At 44.6% G+C, this 17855-nt stretch overlaps 1 protein-coding gene across 2 annotated transcripts in view; it reads left to right on the top strand.

Moving 5' to 3' along the window:
* slc4a2a (solute carrier family 4 member 2a) overlaps positions 1 to 16679 on the top strand; it is a 33599-nt gene extending 16920 nt beyond the window's left edge. For both annotated transcript variants that reach the window (XM_066681852.1, XM_066681853.1), the window contains exons 4-23: positions 694 to 962; positions 1814 to 1953; positions 2268 to 2497; positions 3590 to 3726; positions 5824 to 6004; positions 6282 to 6417; positions 6555 to 6744; positions 6829 to 6931; positions 7353 to 7537; positions 7633 to 7849; positions 7944 to 8147; positions 8616 to 8764; positions 9460 to 9654; positions 9748 to 9957; positions 10218 to 10307; positions 11395 to 11561; positions 12137 to 12390; positions 12631 to 12800; positions 13191 to 13364; positions 14173 to 16679. In XM_066681852.1, coding sequence (XP_066537949.1) covers positions 694 to 962; positions 1814 to 1953; positions 2268 to 2497; positions 3590 to 3726; positions 5824 to 6004; positions 6282 to 6417; positions 6555 to 6744; positions 6829 to 6931; positions 7353 to 7537; positions 7633 to 7849; positions 7944 to 8147; positions 8616 to 8764; positions 9460 to 9654; positions 9748 to 9957; positions 10218 to 10307; positions 11395 to 11561; positions 12137 to 12390; positions 12631 to 12800; positions 13191 to 13364; positions 14173 to 14253 — 3482 coding nt within the window. In that variant the 3' untranslated portion in view covers positions 14254 to 16679. The remainder of the gene's footprint in view (positions 1 to 693; positions 963 to 1813; positions 1954 to 2267; positions 2498 to 3589; positions 3727 to 5823; positions 6005 to 6281; positions 6418 to 6554; positions 6745 to 6828; positions 6932 to 7352; positions 7538 to 7632; positions 7850 to 7943; positions 8148 to 8615; positions 8765 to 9459; positions 9655 to 9747; positions 9958 to 10217; positions 10308 to 11394; positions 11562 to 12136; positions 12391 to 12630; positions 12801 to 13190; positions 13365 to 14172) is intronic.
* The last annotated feature ends 1176 nt before the right edge of the window (positions 16680 to 17855 follow it).

Below are 17855 nucleotides of genomic sequence, written 5' to 3'. Positions count from 1 at the left end.
AGGCTGGAAATAACTGGGCGAGCCCCACTGTGCCAGAATGAAAATATGGCTGTGTGCAAAGCCTGCAGAGTTTTTGGAAGGTGAATGGGCTCTGGGTCCCTGGGTGGTGGCTGTAGTCTTCCAATTACACTTCCAAATTCTGAGGGCAAAGGCTTATCACATGCTTCCTCTGAGATGTGGAGCCTATTTTTTGTACTGCTCCTAACGGTTATGGAAAGGCTCAACCAGCCGGGAGGGGTACACAGTCGTCCTGCCCCCACCCAGAGACCAGCAGGGACAATTGTATTCGACTGGATCACACATTAAATGGCTGAGGATCAAACTCATGGTCACCTTTTGATGGGAACAGCTGCCCCTGTCAGGAGCCAAATAACACATTAATAAATTAATTACAAATGTTATGGTTGGAATAAAATGAATGGATTCCTGGACGGTTTATAGTGCTACGTGCTAATATTAGCAGCGTGTGTTCATAAGACCGCAGTGGTCAACAGTGTCTAACACACACTTCTGAGAGATAAACTGAAACATTGTCTGACAAGGTTAGACTTGTAAAACACCGTCTGGAATACGCCTTGGTATAAGTCATCGGTTTATAGCAGGAAACTTTGAGGATGTAGGAAATTGATGACGGGCTCTTATTGTGTGCAAGACTGTATTCATAAGATCGTTTGTTGTTTGTGCTGTTCTCAGACCACCGCCACTCTTCACTGCACACCCACCACCCCCTCTCCAAACACCTGCCCTCTGAGGGCCGGAGGAAGAAGAGCGGGCGCAAAAGGAAATCCTCGAGTCGCAGGAGGGGCTCCACTAGCAGCACCGGGGGCACAGCGCCCACCATCGAGGAGGACGAGGAGGAGGAGGATGGAGAGGAGGAGTCCTGCAGTCAACAGGATGGAGAGGGCAATGCCACCACTCCAACACCTGACACCGATACAGACGCCCACACGGACACAGTGCAGGTCTGTACACAGTCGGAGAAGAGTGGGGAGGAGGTGTGGGCGGGAAGACATCGAGAAATACATCTAAGAATGTTATTGTTTTTACAGACCTGGTTTCATAAAATACCTGTCAATCACCACACGAGCCACTTTTCGCCACTCAGTCAAGTCATTGTTAGTGTTTCCATGTTCACGTCCGCACACGCAATCATCCGAACCGTTTCGTATGCTCCTGTCTGACGTTATTGACAATATAAAGGTATTTAGTCTCAGAAAACTTCACCAATGCTTTGTCCTCACGTTGTTCTTGTGCTTCAGTTTTATTGTGATTTTAAAACCACACTGAAACACACGCCCTCTCATTCTCACTGGCTCAAGTGTTCACCTGCCCCAACCCAAACCCACACGTCTTTCATTCTCTGTTTACCATTTTCCATTAATGAAATCATATACACTGCAAAATGGGGCGCTTTAATCCGTCTGTTTTGGCCAAATTTGGCTCCAGTTGTCAGCCTCAACTCGCACGGAATGGGTGAGCTTTCTAAGTTATTAATTTCTTACTTGCAGCCAACAGTCAAATGTTTGGGTCCATTTGGTTCGTTTTAAGTCATACGTTTGCCTTAAAGCTGTTGTGAATATCTTTAAAAATAAAGCACGTTTTGGTGGAGTTCATTTAGTGCTCAGTTCTTTTTTTTATTTTTTTCCTTCTCCCCTCTCTAGCACTGATACACTATTTTTCTTATTGTTTGTACAGATCTGTTTAATCCATCCATGTTTTCCATCACGTCTGGGGAAAATGATTCCACATCCCCATCGTGTACAAGGCAGTCCTGACTGTTTGTGTCTCTTCTGCTCTGTGTCTTGATCCACAGTTCTTTGTGTGTGATGAAGAATCCAGCAGCTCCATTGTGGTTCAGAGTGAACTGGGCTCTCCATCACGACAGCTCTCCATCGTCCCCGAGTCTGCCGTCGTCACCGGCAGCGACACTCCAGAGGACGCCACCACAACTGAGTCAGTGAACACAAACAAAGCACTGTCTTCTAAATACAAGTTTTGTAGGTCTGTTTGTGGTAATGTTGATCTGTGAATTTTGTCCAATGGACTTCAGTCCAGAGTGCGTGATGTTGTACACATATTAATCATGGAATGATTTTACTGGCATTTTTAAGTAATTGGCGCCCCATAAGTGGCCTATAACCTCCTCTTTATATACCACCTTTTGAAGGTGTTTATTTACGTACTGAACTGAAAAGCAAGATTTGAAATGTCCTTAGTTGAGCAGTTCAGCACACTCACGTTTGTCACGCTCACTTTGTCCTCTGTAGTGAAGGGGAATCCGTGGTTGTGCGGGCGAACGGCAGGAGGTCTTCTGTCCCGAGTGTGTTTCCTCTGGGTTCTCCTGAGACGGGCTTTAAGACGGGCCGCAGCTACGACTTGCAGGAGCGTCGCCGCACTGGAGATCTGACGGGAACCGAGCTCTCGAGATACCAGCACGTCCCCACGGACGAGAGTGAAGCACAGATGCTGCCCACCGTCGACCTGGACGGCATCAAGAGTAGGTTCTTCAGCAGTGTGTCCACTGCTGTCATTTATTTAAAAAAGAAAAAAGCCTTCATTTGTCTTTAAATGCCTTAAATCCATCTCCCAAAGGGGGGGGGTGTAGGGTGTGTGTGTGTGGGGGGGGGGTGTATGGGGTGGGGGTTTGGGGTGGTGTGTGTAGGGGGGGGGGGGTTCAGGTGCACTGGAATATCCAGGATAGTCTTCAGTAGGTTTGTTGAATCCCAACGCTGTCTGCTTTTCCTGATTGTTTTTATGCACGTAAAGTCTACGTTTATGAAAATAACCTCTTAATTAATGTCTACCTTTTGATGTGTGTCTTCCACTGACACCACCTCCAGTGTGGAGCTTTTTCTCTCAAATACTGGACCTTTTGTTTCTGTCTGTAGCGCCAATGCTGTTTCATTTGTTGCCACTAGTCCTATTTCTTACATTTTTATAGAGGGTTGTTTTGATGTGCAGTCACACGTTTTCTATCTGACATCTGTGGCTGGGATTCAAGAATGTGGGCATTTTGTAAGCGTCAAGAACTGCCCACAACAACCATACACACACTTGTACTTTCCTTTTGTTTGTGTGTGTACAATAAGACAAGAGAGAGGGAGCTTGTACACAAGACCTCAAAATCTGTGTGAACAATAGTGGACTTTGACAGAATGAAGTATGTTCAAACGTCAGTGGTTAGAGATTAGAGGCCTGAGCTCAGCTGCTCAGTCGAGGAAGAGCTGTCGCAGGAACTCCTAGAGGATGCTGTATCTGGTCTATCTCTCATTTCTGACTAAGTTATAAATACTTAACCTATGGTATGTATTTAGTCGTTTTATTTGCATGGTCTTAGCTCTAATTTACATGGCTGTGAATTCAACTGTACACTAATATATCCTCTTCTCGTACGTGTACCCTACCTACCTTCCTCTGTCCGTCCATCGGTCTGTACGTACATGTCAGTTTCAGACTGATTTGGGCAGGGGTGTGTTGCCTTGGTGTGGGTTACGGTGGTGTGGATTGGACAGAACCTCTCTGAGGAGGGTATGGTTTGGATCAAAATTTCAGGCCTGATTTAAATCTCTAATCCGTCTGTTGATCTCAGGTCACCGCTTTGAAGATGTCCCCGGCGTGCGACGTCACCTGGTCAGAAAGAGCAGTAAAGGTCAGGTGGTTCACATCAGTAAGGACCACAAAGAGCCGAGCGGACGCAGCCGCAAACTGGACCGAACGCCCCACGAGGTGAGACCCTTCTGGACATTACTCTCTCTCTCTCTCTCTCTCTCTCTCTCTCTCTCCATTGTCAACACGGCCCTGCGTTTCTTTCTTATTCATGATGGGATCTTTACTTTTAATGATTAGTTGATTTGTTAAATCAAATGTGCTGGAGACGAGGGAGCACAGAAATACTCCAGGGCCAGGGTTTAAAAACGTGTGCTTTTACTTACACCTTCCTGGATATGACGTTTTATAGAGGGGATAGAGGTAGCACTTCTCTATTTCATTGGATGATGTTAAATGGTGTTTAAAGTGTTGTAGGAAATTTGCATCTTTTTATTGTGGTCAGAAAAAAAGTGGTTTTCTCTCTTATTTAACATCATTTAAAAAAAGCCACTGGCCATTTACATTGTGTAAATGTTTTATAATTAACAAAAAAAGCCTATAAACATGGTTCAATTTATTTAAAGAAATATATCTACAATGACTTTCTGATAAATATGTTTTTGAATTCTCTGAATATGCTTTAGTGCTTTTCATTTGATTTCCAGAGCTGAAACTCAGGCTGTGTTTTCCTGATTGTCAGTTAGTAAATAAAGGCCACTGTTGGGTTTAGATGCCTTTCTCAGGCTGCCGTGTTTTTAACAGCGGAGACGTTGGCCTCGGGCTGCGGACTACAGCAGGGTGCGAATGGCCCGGCAGCTCAAGGTACTGCTGCTTGGAGCACGGCTTTGTGGTTTGGGAGACGGACTGTTTGTTTAGGCTTGTGTGTGTGTGTGTGTGTGTGTTCACTTTTACCAGTTTGCTTCTAACCTCACGCCATGACTTAAGTGTGTGTGTCAAGGAGATGCTCAGCATGTATTTGTTGTGTGTCTAATACTGTGGCTCCTAGGGCTGGCCTGAACTACTCTTTCAGTGGAAATATTAACGTCTTCTACGTAATCGTTGTTAATAAAGTATGTGTTCTGGTCAGAATTTAGCAGAGATTTATAACTGGAGAAGTGGACTCAGGAATAAAAGGTCACCGCTTCAATCACCTCAACCAGGAAGAAAAATGCGGAAGGGGACTTAAGCAACAGCTCTTTATCGTCCCTCACCATCCACAGCTGAAGTACTCTTGAGCAAGTCATCTAACACCCAACAGCTTTCTGGGCCCTGGGCTGGTTGCCCAACACTTCGTGTGTGGGTTTAGTTTGAGTTTCTCGGATGTGTTCACTACCGCAAAAGGGTTAAATTTTTGTGCTACTGGGCAGTGACAGGTGTGTAGGGTTTCAGCACTATGTCACTCAAGACAGAAGAGTCGGTTCTTGTTTTGCTGCCTTTGTTCTCCGCATTTAACCCAGTCCATGCAGTGAAACACACATTTACACACACAGTGAACACTAGGGGGCAGTGCACACATGCCAGGAGCGAAGGGCAGCCCTAGCCACAACGCCTGGAGAGCAGTTGGGGGTTAGGTACTTTGCTCAAGGGCACTTCAGTCATGAACTGACTATGACCATTGAACCCACAACCTTCCTGTTACACGCCCAGTTCCTTAACCTCTAGGCCATGGCTGCCCCATTTTTTATTTTTCTTCAGGAATCTGTGAGAAAGTTCTTTATAAAAAAACACAAAGCATCTGAACACTAACCAATGCAGCAAATTCCAGTGAGATGAAAGACAACACAGGTTCTCAAACCGTCCAAACAGTAGTGGCAGTGGAAGTCGTGGAAGTCCCTTTTAGCCTTGTGCTAATATTGAAATCCGCTCATTTGGCTGAAGAGTCATGTCATGTTCAACACGTACCTCCCGTCTAACACTTTGCTTTATGAGGTGTCTGTTGTGTTAACTGAGAGTTTGGCTAACACCTTTTGCGGCGCAGAATTGACTTGGACTCGCTGTGAAAGTTTTCTGTGTGCATGGGTATGCAGAAGGTCAGCTATTGTTTGTTTTGTGGAAATAGATTTTGAGTCATGAAATTGCAATTTTAGCAAAATATTTCAGTGTTTTGAGCGCTCTCTGATATCTCAAATCCCAGTCTAGAAACCAAGGTATGTACGGTGGTACATAGTCACACATTTCTTAACAGACAGCGATGGTGTCAGTACGATTTAAGCGTGTGTTTGTGTTGATTCTCAGGTGTTTGTGGAGCTGAATGAGCTGGTGATGGATAAGAACCAGGAGATGCAGTGGAGAGAGACTGCTCGTTGGATCAAATTTGAGGAGGATGTGGAGGAAGAGACTGATCGCTGGGGGAAGCCTCACGTAGCGTCTCTGTCGTTCCGCAGTCTGCTGGAGCTCCGCAGGACCATCTCTCACGGTGAGTTGAGGTGTTTAGCCAGCTGAGCCTCCTTTAATGGTTACCATGTGACTGTCTGAAAAGCCTCTTCAGACAGGTGTGGGTTGATTGTATTAAAACTGTTCTGAATTGTACCAAAATAATAAGACCTCGTGATTTATTAAACCTATGGCTGAGTTGTGAGGTCAGAGACTTTACGCCCCTGTTGAGGATGTGTTAAGCGTTTATTAAACATGCTGTGCTACAACCGTGTTGGATCGGATGGTGGGAACTGATGCTAGTTTTACTTTGTGAGCAGGTGCTGTGCTGTTGGACCTGGACCAGAGGACTCTGCCTGGCATTGCTCATCAGGTGGTGGAACAGATGATCATCTCTGACCAGATCAGAGTAGAAGACCGAGCCAATGTGCTCAGAGCACTACTGCTCAAACACAGGTCAGCACGTTATCATTAGTGATGTCTAAAGAGCGTTTAAAATAAGCTATTATTGGTTTTACACGGTGTATTGTATACAGTTCAGCAAGAGATGCATTTACACAGCCACTGAACTCTGCTCTGGTCTCTCCCCTCAGTCACCCGAGTGATGGGAAGGAGCACAGCTCTTTCCACAGAAACATCTCGGCAGCAAGCCTGGCCTCTATGATGGTCCATCACAACAGCAACAACCACATCGCTCCTCCGGAGCCCTGTGCCACTGACCCGCTCATAGCAGGAGCCACCGACTCCGACTCAACCACTCGCATCGACATTGAGAAAACAGAGGTACTGCAGACGGTTCACTTCGGTTACACACTGCCTGTGAGTGCTTCTGAATCTGTGTATAACCACTCCTCTGTGTTTCTGCAGAAAGACAATGCAGTGATGGGAATGCACAAATCCAAATCCAAGCATGAGCTAAAACTTCTGGAGAAGATCCCGGAAAACGCAGAGGCCACTGTTGTGCTTGTGGGTCAGTGGGAACTCCCTTTAAAACAGACTAAGGATGAGCACTGCATTTTTGCAATGAGAAATATTCATGCATCAGAGTAAAACCACACAGGGGACTTGTATGGATAATAAATGCATATATTTAACTGCTCTATTGTATTGAATATGAACCTGTCAGATGACCACGCTGCATACATTTAGGAGCTTGATTGTCTGCGTTTATTGATGCTTTAAAATTCAGGCCTCAAGTCAAGTCTGAGTGCTGCTGTGCTTTATTATTAATAGTAGAATTAAGTATATTTGTAAATGGAGCACAGCTTCACAACAATAAAACACAGTTATGAGGACAGGTGGTGAATATGATGAATACAGGATTAATAAAAGTCCTCATTAAAAGTAAGTAAACAGTAAGTAAGCTGATGGTGATGATCTGATGTCCGCAGGCAGCGTGGACTTCCTGGACCAGCCGTCCATGGCCTTTGTGCGGCTGCAGGAGGCCGTTCTGTTGGAGTCGGTTCTGGAGGTGCCGATACCAGTGCGCTTCCTCTTCGTCCTGTTGGGTCCACCCATCGCCAACATGGACTACCACCAGATCGGCCGCTCCATATCCACTCTTATGTCAGATAAGGTAACCACTTCCGTAAGGCTGTGTACTTTAGTTCCAGTGAAGTAGGATTTATATAATTAGTTTCTAACCTAACCCGGTGTCCTCACGTCTCTCAGCACTTTCACGAGGCGGCGTATCTGGCAGACGAAAGGCAGGATCTGCTGACGGCCATCAACAGCTTTTTGGATTGCAGCATTGTGCTTCCTCCCTCTGAAGTGGGTGGAGACGAGCTGCTGCACTCAGTGGCTCGTTTCCAGCGAGAGATGCTGCGCAAGAGGCATGAACAAGAGGTCAAACTCCAGGCCAAAGAGCCCAAGAGCCCCGAGGATGAAGGTATTAAACAAAGAACGGTCATTTGTTTATTTTTAATAATGATCTTACAGGCTTTTCTTCATCATTATTATTATTTTTAATAATGTCTGTCCAGCTCTTCTGCCCCCATTCAAACCTCGAGACGATCCCCTCCAGAGGACGGGCCGCTTGTTTGGTGGGGCTATCCGGGACGCACGGAACCGCTACCCCAAATACCTCAGTGACTTCAAGGATGCCCTCAACCCTCAGTGCATGGCTGCGGTTATCTTCATTTACTTCGCTGCCCTTTCACCCGCCATCACCTTTGGAGGACTTTTGGGTCAGTTTTATTATTATTTTATTGTTTATTCAAGCAATAGCTGCTTTATGTTGACTTTTATACGAATATACAGCTCTGTTAGTGAATCCAGTGTTCATAATGGACAGAGATGTTCAAAGGCTTGTGTAATCCTTAGATGAGCATTGACCAAGAGAACGGACGTTCTGAAGCAGCTGCATATAAGCTTAATGACAACATGCCAAAGGGCAAGATAGGGAGGTGTAAAGCCTTCCAGCGTTGTGGAGCACTGGACCTAGGTTCTCTGGAGTGATGGGGCTCAGTCCAGTACCTTTGAGCCGAGATTAAGTGGCTTTTGTGATTCAGAGCTAATGGTAAAATATTAGCCCCATCTTGATTCAGTAAAATTCTTTCTGTCACTGGTGAAGAGAGAGCAATGCCCATGATTTTAAAACACATTTGTATGAGCACAAACTTTTGGCCGTGTAGTGTAACGCTTCCTTTTTACAGGTGAGAAGACTGGGGGATTGATTGGCGTCTCTGAGCTCATCATCGCCACTTCAATGCAGGGGATCGTGTTCTGTTTGCTGGGAGCCCAGCCACTCCTCGTGGTTGGCTTCTCTGGGCCTCTACTGGTGTTTGAAGAAGCGTTCTTCTCTGTGAGTGTCACTGATGGGAGAGAAACCTTCACACGAATGCTTTCAAGAGTTTACGTTTCCTAAAGTATAAAAAAGACAATTCTGGGAAACTCGATCTATTTTGAGTTTCAAATATTTCTTGGGGGGGTCACTTTTACTGCATTCAAATGACCTGTGCTTGGGGCTTCTAGTGAGACAACACGGCCTCTATCTCTTCATCCTCCACCTCTGGAGTCATAGCCACTTCACCTGTAGAAACAAGCTGAAGCTGGTGTCAGGTTTAACTATACTTCAGGCTCGTTTTTATTGCCAAGCAGCAAAGAAGTCAATAAAACATTCACTTGCAGCAAGAATTAAATTGAATAAGATATTTAATACTACACCTGCTTTTCCTGTTTGGTTTTATAAGATGAATAAACATGCACTGAATTTATGTACACAGTTGGTTATATGTTAAGTCACTTTTATTTCATAGATTAAAAACAGGAAAACACTTCACAAGAATATCCTTTCTTTTTTTGTACTCAGGTATTTAAATAGAGTGTAGTTTAAAGCTTGTATACAAACTGATGGCCTGATTTTGCAGAAGAGCAGAGGTGGTTCTGTGTGGCATGGTGTGGAGATATCCTAATCTGGCTTGTTTAGCAGGTGTTGAGCGTCAATGTTTTTTGAAACAACCTTCAGTGGGTTTTAAACGTACAAACTCTTTGTGGTAGTTCTGCACCTCCTACAAGATGGAGTACCTCACGGGCCGGGTGTGGATCGGGTTTTGGCTGGTCCTTATCGTGGTGCTGATGGTGGCTTTTGAGGGAAGCTTCCTGGTCCGCTTCGTCTCCCGCTTCACCCAGGAGATCTTCTCTTTCCTCATCTCCCTCATCTTCATCTACGAGACCTTTTCAAAGCTCGGCAAGGTAGACCTCGTACACGGTGATATCAAACATAGAAAATAGTAGCTGTGGTCTGCAATCTCTCTCGTGTTCACACTGCCTTCATTTCTCACACAGATCTTCAAGGACCACCCTCTTAGACCCTGCAACGGTGGGGCAGGAAATGACACTACACCCCAGTTACTTGGCAACAACAGTGTGCCGGCCGACGCATCCGTTCTGAACCAGCCCAACACGGCCCTGCTGTCCCTGGTGCTCATGTCAGGAACCTTCTTTATTGCCTTCTACCTGCGCAAGTTCAAGAACAGTGCCTTTTTTCCGGGCAGTGTGAGTTTTCTCTTTCGCTGTAGACATGTCTCTGTTTGGTCAAAGTGCACAGTTTCTCTAAGTAGAATAGCGTATTACAAACGACGTCTCTAGACCTCAGAACTATACACACATTACACACTATTATTTGGATAGATATTCTTCAGTTATTTACGCTGTTAGTTACAGTGTACCTTTTATTTGTTTATTATTAATTCACTCATTGTTTCAAATGCAAGAAAGTCAACAATAAAATGAAACACATCTATTCCCTGTCTCAGCTCCGCAGGGTGATTGGAGATTTTGGAGTTCCTATCGCTATCTTCATCATGGTCTTGGTGGACTACAGCATAAAAGACACCTTCTCGCAGGTGAGCATTTAAAGAACACATCTGTCCTTAATGATGTCTGCTTCATCTTTGGCCAGTGAGAGAGAAGGAAGAACAGTTGAGGAGTGCCACACGTTCCTTCTCGTTTTGTCTGAAGCTTTATTTATAAATTTATTTTCTACTTTTATTAGGTGGACCATGGTGTTGAGCTCAGGTCTTGCTTGAACACACCCAAGTGAGCAGGTGTTATTTAGAGTAGGGCAAACTACAGGGTGGGCCATTTATACCGGTACACTTTAATATATAAATATATAATTTATATAATATGGATACACCTTATATATTCATTCATTTATTATCTGTAACCCTTGTCCAGTTCAGGGTCGCGGTGGGTCAAGAGCCTACATGATAATCATTGGGCGCAAGGCGGTAATACACCCTGGAGGGGGCGCCAGTCCTTCACAGGGCAACACAGACACTCGCACCTACAGACACTTTTGAGTTGCCAATCCATCTACCAACGTGTGTTTTTGGACTGTGGGAGGAAACCGGAGCACCCGGAGGAAACCCACGCTGACACAGGGAGAACACACCACACTCCTCACAAACAGTCACCCGGAGGAAACCCACGCAGACACAGAACACACCACACTCCTCACAGACAGTCACCCGGAGCGGGACTGGAACCCACAACCTCCAGGTCCCTCGAGCTGTGTGACTGCGACAAATACCTGCTGCGATGTCCAATAGGAATGTCTCTCAGCTCTTTACCTGTTGGACACATTCGACATGAGGTTTAAGCGCTCTGTTTTTTTTCTTTTTGTATTTTGAGCCTTGTTATCTGAGGCAGAAACATTGTGCAACTAAGCCCATGGAACAAAAGTGGCAGTCTCATTTTTATTGGCCAAGAATACAAGGCTTTATGGGTTTATTTGTGGAAACCTTTTACAGTAAAGACTGACTCTCACATGATTTTAAGTCTGTGAGAGAATCATCCTGAGATTTCAGCTGCAGCATTTAGCGCAGACCTCTCTTATTGCTCAGTGTGTAACAGGCTTTGCTCACTGACACAGTGAGTGACTGGCCCTTTATTTACACTGAGCCAAGTGTTCCTCTTTTCCCTCCGCAGAAGCTTAGCGTGCCGGACGGCTTCAGTGTGACCAGCCCAGATAAACGAGGCTGGGTCATCAACCCTCTGGGGTCCGATGGGCAGTTCCCCATCTGGATGATGGCTGCCAGCATTCTGCCTGCCCTGCTCGTCTTCATCCTCATCTTCATGGAGACCCAGATCACCACGTGAGCCTCCATCATATTCCTCCATCTCCACCGTGCTGTGGCCTGTTTAAACATTAGTGCATGGTCTAATCCTCCTCCTGGGGGACCACAGCCTCCCCTCGTCTGATCCAGTTCATTAGGGGATTGGTCGCTGGTTCAGAGGCAGGGAGTGGTTTATTAGAACAACACCCCGCTTGGAATTGTATGACAGAAGTTTGTGGACACCTGTTCTTTCATCATTTATAAAGTCTGCCCTTCACTGAGAGTCTCTACTTGACTATGGACAGTTTTACAATAGATATTGAAGTATTTCTGTGAGGATTTGATGGCAGGCAGTTCCTTCTAAATTTGTAATATCTCTCTTGCTCTCTTTCTCTTTTTTTCTCTCTCTATTCTTTCTCTCCTTTTCTTTCTTTTTCTCTTTTCTTTCTCTCTATTCTTTCTGTCTTTCTCTTTGTTTCTCTAATCTCTTTATCTCTCTATTCTTTCTCTCTGTTTCTTTTTCTCTTTGTCTCTCTCTTTTTCTTTCTTTTTGTCTTTCTCTGTTTTTTTTCTCTGTCTCTTTGTCTCTCTCTCTCTCTCTCTCTCTCTCTCAGTCTTATTGTGAGTAAGAAAGAGAGGATGCTGGTGAAGGGTTCTGGTTTTCATTTGGACCTGCTGATCATCGTGGCTGTGGGTGGGATATCGGCGCTGTTTGGTCTCCCCTGGTTGGCTGCTGCCACGGTGCGCTCTGTGACCCACACCAACGCCCTCACGGTCATGAGCAAAGCCGTCGCTCCCGGTGATAAACCACGCATCCAGGAGGTGAAGGAGCAGAGAGTCACTGGATTTCTCGTAGCAGTTCTCGTCGGTACGTTTTTAAAGGGCTATATCATGAATGTTTATGCAGTTGTGTTTAAAAGTGAGGCCAAAAAAATACACAAAATTGAATGTGATTCTCAAGCTACTGCATCTTCCCTTAGAGGAAGGTGGACTGAATACCTAGATAGGGATTTCTTACACTGTTCCTGTAAGTTACTTTATGGTACGTGTGCCGAGGGATGGAGCGCAGTCACTGAATCACGTCTGTGCGTTCCCACCGGCTCCGCAGGTCTCTCCATTGTGATCGGAGATGTTTTGAGAAAGATCCCCATTGCTGTACTCTTCGGGATTTTCCTCTACATGGGGGTTATGTCGCTCAACGGTATCCAGCTGACTGAGCGCATGATGCTGCTGCTGATGCCTCCTAAATATCACCCGGACCACACCTACGTGCGCAAGGTCAGTCGCCCACTGTTACCTCCCCACACTGACTTTACTCTCACTAGTTAAACCAGGGTTTAAACGTCCACAGGTTTTCTGATGTTGTTTCTTTATTATAAGATTGTCCAGTGTGTTGTGCGTGTTTTAATTATGATTTGGTGAAGGTGGTCATTAGCAGAGAGCTTCACTTGTGTCTCTGTAAACTCCTTTAATGAAGACAAGTGAAACCGTTTAGTCTTCATCGCACTCCCATACACAGTAAATATTAGAACCATTCACTAGATTTAACTGGCAATTACCAGCCGAGTCGTGCACGTGCTGTTGTGTACAACACACACACACACCCACACACAGCACTATGGCCTTTCTCCATCACAGATCATTAACTTTCTACCCTGTGTGTTTCAGGTGCGCACGCTACGCATGCACCTTTTCACCGGGATCCAGATGGTGTGCCTCGCCGTGCTGTGGGCTGTGATGACCACCGTGGCCTCGTTAGCTTTCCCCTTCTTACTCATCCTCACTGTCCCCCTCAGGATGTTCCTGCTTCCACGGATCTTCTGTCAGCGCGAGATGCAGTGTGTAAGTGTTTCTGCGGGCCACTGAAACCTTTAGGTTTAAAACACATTATAAATTGTTTCACAGATTGATTTTACTTAAAAATATAAATAATAAATAAAATTGTAAAAATGGGAACCCCCCCCCCCCCCCCCCCCCAAAAAAAGGTGGTTTTTCTTCTTCTTCTCCTCCTCCTCCTCTCCCTTCTTCTTCTCCTTCTTTCTTCTTTTCTTTTTCCTTCTCCTTTTCCTTCTTCTTCCTCCTTCTCTTTCTTCTCCTCCTCCTTCTTATTCTTTTCTTTTTCCTTTTTCTCCTCCTCCTTCTCTCCCTTCTCCTTCTCCTTCTTTTTTTCCCTTCTTTTCTTTTTCCTTCTTCTCTTTATTCTCCTTCTCCTTCTTTTTTTCCCTTCTTTTCTTTTTCCATCTTCGCCTTTTTCTTCTCCTTCTCCTCCTTCTCTCTTCTTCTCTTTATTCTCCTTCTCCTTTTGCTTCTTATTTTTCTCCTTCTTCTCCTTCTTTCTTTTCCTTCTTCTTCTTCTTCTTCTTCTCCTCCTCCAACCAGGGCTCCTGAAAGGCTGCATCTGTCTAAACTGTGGCACTGTCATCAGGAAATTGCAAACTCTTAGTGTTGAGCTCTAATGACGTGTTAGCAGCAGAATAAAAGCGGTCATTGTCGTCACACGTCTGGGCTGCAGCCTGTCTTCACTCTCCCAGCTCGGTATCATCCTGTGCCTGGAGGGGAGCTCTAACGAACAGATGGAAATGGCAGTGTTTATTAACTGCGGAGAACGTTAAGGAACCCATTCCTCACTGTTTTTGTTGTTCTTCCGCAGCTTGACGCAGAGGACGCAGAGCCCATCTTCGACATGAGAGAAGGGCAGGACGAATACACGGAGATGCAGATGCCGGTCTGACCCTGTTCAGCTCCCCAGAGGCGTCCAAAGACAATCCTCAATCCTCACAGAATCAGACGAAACACAGACAGGGTCCTGGCTGTTGGACAGTCCCAGTCAGGTCTCTAACTTGCTACAAACAACACGCACAACACTCTAAAACTAGTCGTCATCTCACTAAAGGCTGTGCCAGGTGCGCTCCCGCTCCCTGGACCAGAGTTATTCCTAAGAATAGATTTATATGCTTTGTTTTTTTTTTGTTTGTTTTGTGTCTCATTGATGGAAGAGCTGTATTTATGAGTATTTAACGGTTCCCAGTGTCTGTTGGAAGTAGGTCTTTCAGACGTATATATTTCTCGTAGCCAACGTTTCCTGACGTTCAGCGTCCGAGTGCAGAGTTGGCTTTGTGCGTTTGCGTGGAGCCCCACTTAGTTCATAATGTTACATGAAGCACTTTACCACGAATCATATGCTTTTGTTACTATCAGCCGTTTCTTGATTTTAGTTCATTATTATTGTTTTTTTAATCTCACGTAAATCAAGGTGAAATAATAACGTAGACTGAGCAAATATATGAAAATAACGTTTAAAGTAGCAGAGCTGTGTCGGGGCGCTGCTTTTGTACCAGCCGTGAAAAGAGCACTTCGTATTTTAAACTCGTGACTGTGCCCATGACGCGTGTCATGAAGAAAAAAAAAAATATTATGCAAAGCTTTGACTGCCGTCTGCAGTCTCCGTGTCTCTATTTAAAACCAAACGTGTTAAGACCAGTGTGTGGTGAAATAAGCCAATCTTTTAAATAGGAATCTCTCTCTCTCTCTCTCTGTGTGTGTGTGTGTGTGTGAGAGACTGACTGTTTTATGAAGCCACAGAACTGAAATCAATTTGCCGCAGAGTGCTTCAGACTGAACGCAGTGGCTGCAATGAAAGTGCTTTTTAACTGATTTATTTCAATATTAGCAGTGTTTATATCATGTGTGTGTTATACATAAAAGGGAATTGCCAATGAATCCAAATAATTAAACGGTATTTAGAGAGGACTGTGGCGAACACCGTTCCGATAAATGAACAGTCACCCACTGGAGATTACTCTCTGAGCAGCGCCGGGCCGATACTGAGAAATAAAGGGTGTTAATGGGGAGGGTACGCCTCTGCTGCAGTAAGCACCGCCTTATTTTAAACTGTTGTAGGGATTTGATGGCATTCAGCTAAAAGATTCATGAATCACTTGGAGATTTACATGCATTTTGCGCGTGTCTCAAATTCCAACAACTCAAAATATTATTGAGATTAATCATTTTATTAATTCTACAATCGCTTTAGTTAAACGTAGTTATGATTTAATGTAATAGTCACGTCTCAACGATCACGGTTTCATTAAATCAAACAGCAGCTGTGCAGAATACTCTGTTATTTCTGTAAATTACTACTTATTTCTCGTTTATAAATGTGTTGGGTTTTGTTCGTCTCGCGTTAACGGTGAGGTCGAGTTGTGATTCGCCCGTTCAGCGGGAGGCGTGAATCACTGGGTTTACCCGAGGGCACCCAGACGTATGGTTTTTTTGGCCTCTATTTAAAGATAACACTTAAAAGTGTATTAAATTATTGAGAGTTCGCAAACGACGCGACCCAGAATAGTTGTATCGCTGGTGATATTTATGACTAACTATAAAAGAGTGGGCTTGCTAATATCAGCTGATGTTTTCGGCCCGATGATGCATCGGTCGGCCCGAGTAGTGCCGTAGTTCAGTGATATTTTAACATCGATAACAGTAGGCCTCAGTTAAGCTATTAGCAGGTGGTCTGTGCAATGATAGGGCTTTGTTTTAATGTTGATATCTGAATTTCAGTCTCGTGTTGAGCTCTTCTCTAAAGGCCTTTTAAAGAAGGACAGCGAAAGCTGAGACTAAGAACATCTATGCATTTTAAAGTGGTTGTTTTTGTTGTTCCTCTGAATTTGTCTCTGATTTTTAACTGAAAACCATGCACTGGGCAGGCGTCGTGGACTCGTGATTAAAGCGTAGTGTTTTATTGTTTTTATTAGTTATTGGAACAACTGAGACATTCCAGTGATTTTTATTTTCTGTATTTTTTTTTTTTTTCTCAAAAGCTAGGACAGAATTTGTGATTCATCTGTAAACGATCCACTTGTGTTTCCTTGCTGTTACTGCCTTGATGTGTTTGTGTTCCTCAAGCTCACGTTGTAGTGCCTTCGACTTTACTCTGAGACGAGCCGGACGAAACTGTGCGTAGCTGCTTTTGCTTGACGCCAAACGGAAGGTGATCGCACAAATATTGAGCAAAAGTGACCTTCGTTTCTGTTCGAATGATGTGAAAAGAGAATGGAAGAAGTGAGCTGAAAGACTGCTCAAGTCTACCACTAACTTCTGTGTGTGTGTGTGTGTGTACACAGGCTTAATAAAGCAACAGAACATTCCTTTCCAGTGTGTGCCCCTTTCTTCTGATGCTGCGTCCTGACTGAATTACTGGGGACAGTCTGACTGACCTTAGATGTAGTCTACAAGACACTGCAGTATTGTTTTGTCTTTATTATTAATAAACACTGGAAAATAACTGAATATTTAAAGTCCACCTCTGATCAAATCATTAGAGGTAAAGATCTTTGAGAATACGTAAAGCTCATTTGCTATGATTTGGGTTGTGGGTCATTCTCAAGGTGTGTGTTGTGCTGGTGTAGAGTGGATCAGACACAGCAGTGCTGCTGGAGTTTTTAAACCCTGTGTCCACTCTCTGTCCACTCTGTGAGACACTCCTCCCTCGTTGGTCCACCTTGTAGATGTAGAGTCAGAGACAGTAGCTCATCTGTCGCTGCACAGTGTGTGTCGCTCGTCCTCTAGTCCTTCATCAGTGACACAGGACGCTGTGAGATTTAAATGCTGTGTTACAGCTAATCAATGCACTCCACACCCAAACTTAAATTGAGTGTTTGATATAAAAATAAATAAACTAAAGCCCACATCACACATACACTCTTGATTCTGAAACCATGTCGGAGCTGTCACAGTGTGAGCTTTGCTTGGTCTGGGTTTAGTATTTAACAGTGTCTCAGAAAGCAACAGAGAACACTGCTTTAATGTAAAAGTCTCAGAAACTGGAACTACTTTAAAGCAACACTAGGTAAGATTTGGTGTGTTTACTCTGACAGTTGCAGAGTGTAACTTTCTCTTAAAGGAACACTGGCTTTCACTCCTGGGGTCCCCACTACAGCTGAGGAGCGTAATTCACGTTTACAGTACTGTCCTGAAATAAAGGGGTAGGGGAATTGTGTCCTACCCTCCTCCATAAATTACATAGTGCAATGTCTGCAGTGCTGAGCCTGGATTAGCAAGGACAGAGGCCCTGTTCTCATTATTAGCAGTCACTGAAGCGTCATGATGATTCCGAAACTGTAATTTTAATTTTAAAATCACTACCTAGTGTTACTTTAAAGTACAGATGCCTGTAATAACACAAACACTAAACACTGACCTCTGTGCTGGAGGCTCTTGCTTTGCTGGTGGACGGTTAGAGCCTGTAGCGCATCTCTGATAAACAGGGGGTGTTAGTCGTCCTCTGGCTCTTAATCAGTGGGCAGATGTTATTGAGTGGCAGATCCCTATCGA

Source organism: Hoplias malabaricus, chromosome 9, assembly GCF_029633855.1.
Source record: "Hoplias malabaricus isolate fHopMal1 chromosome 9, fHopMal1.hap1, whole genome shotgun sequence".
NCBI lineage: Eukaryota > Metazoa > Chordata > Actinopteri > Characiformes > Erythrinidae > Hoplias > Hoplias malabaricus.
This window is presented reverse-complemented; position numbering and strand designations above follow the sequence as displayed.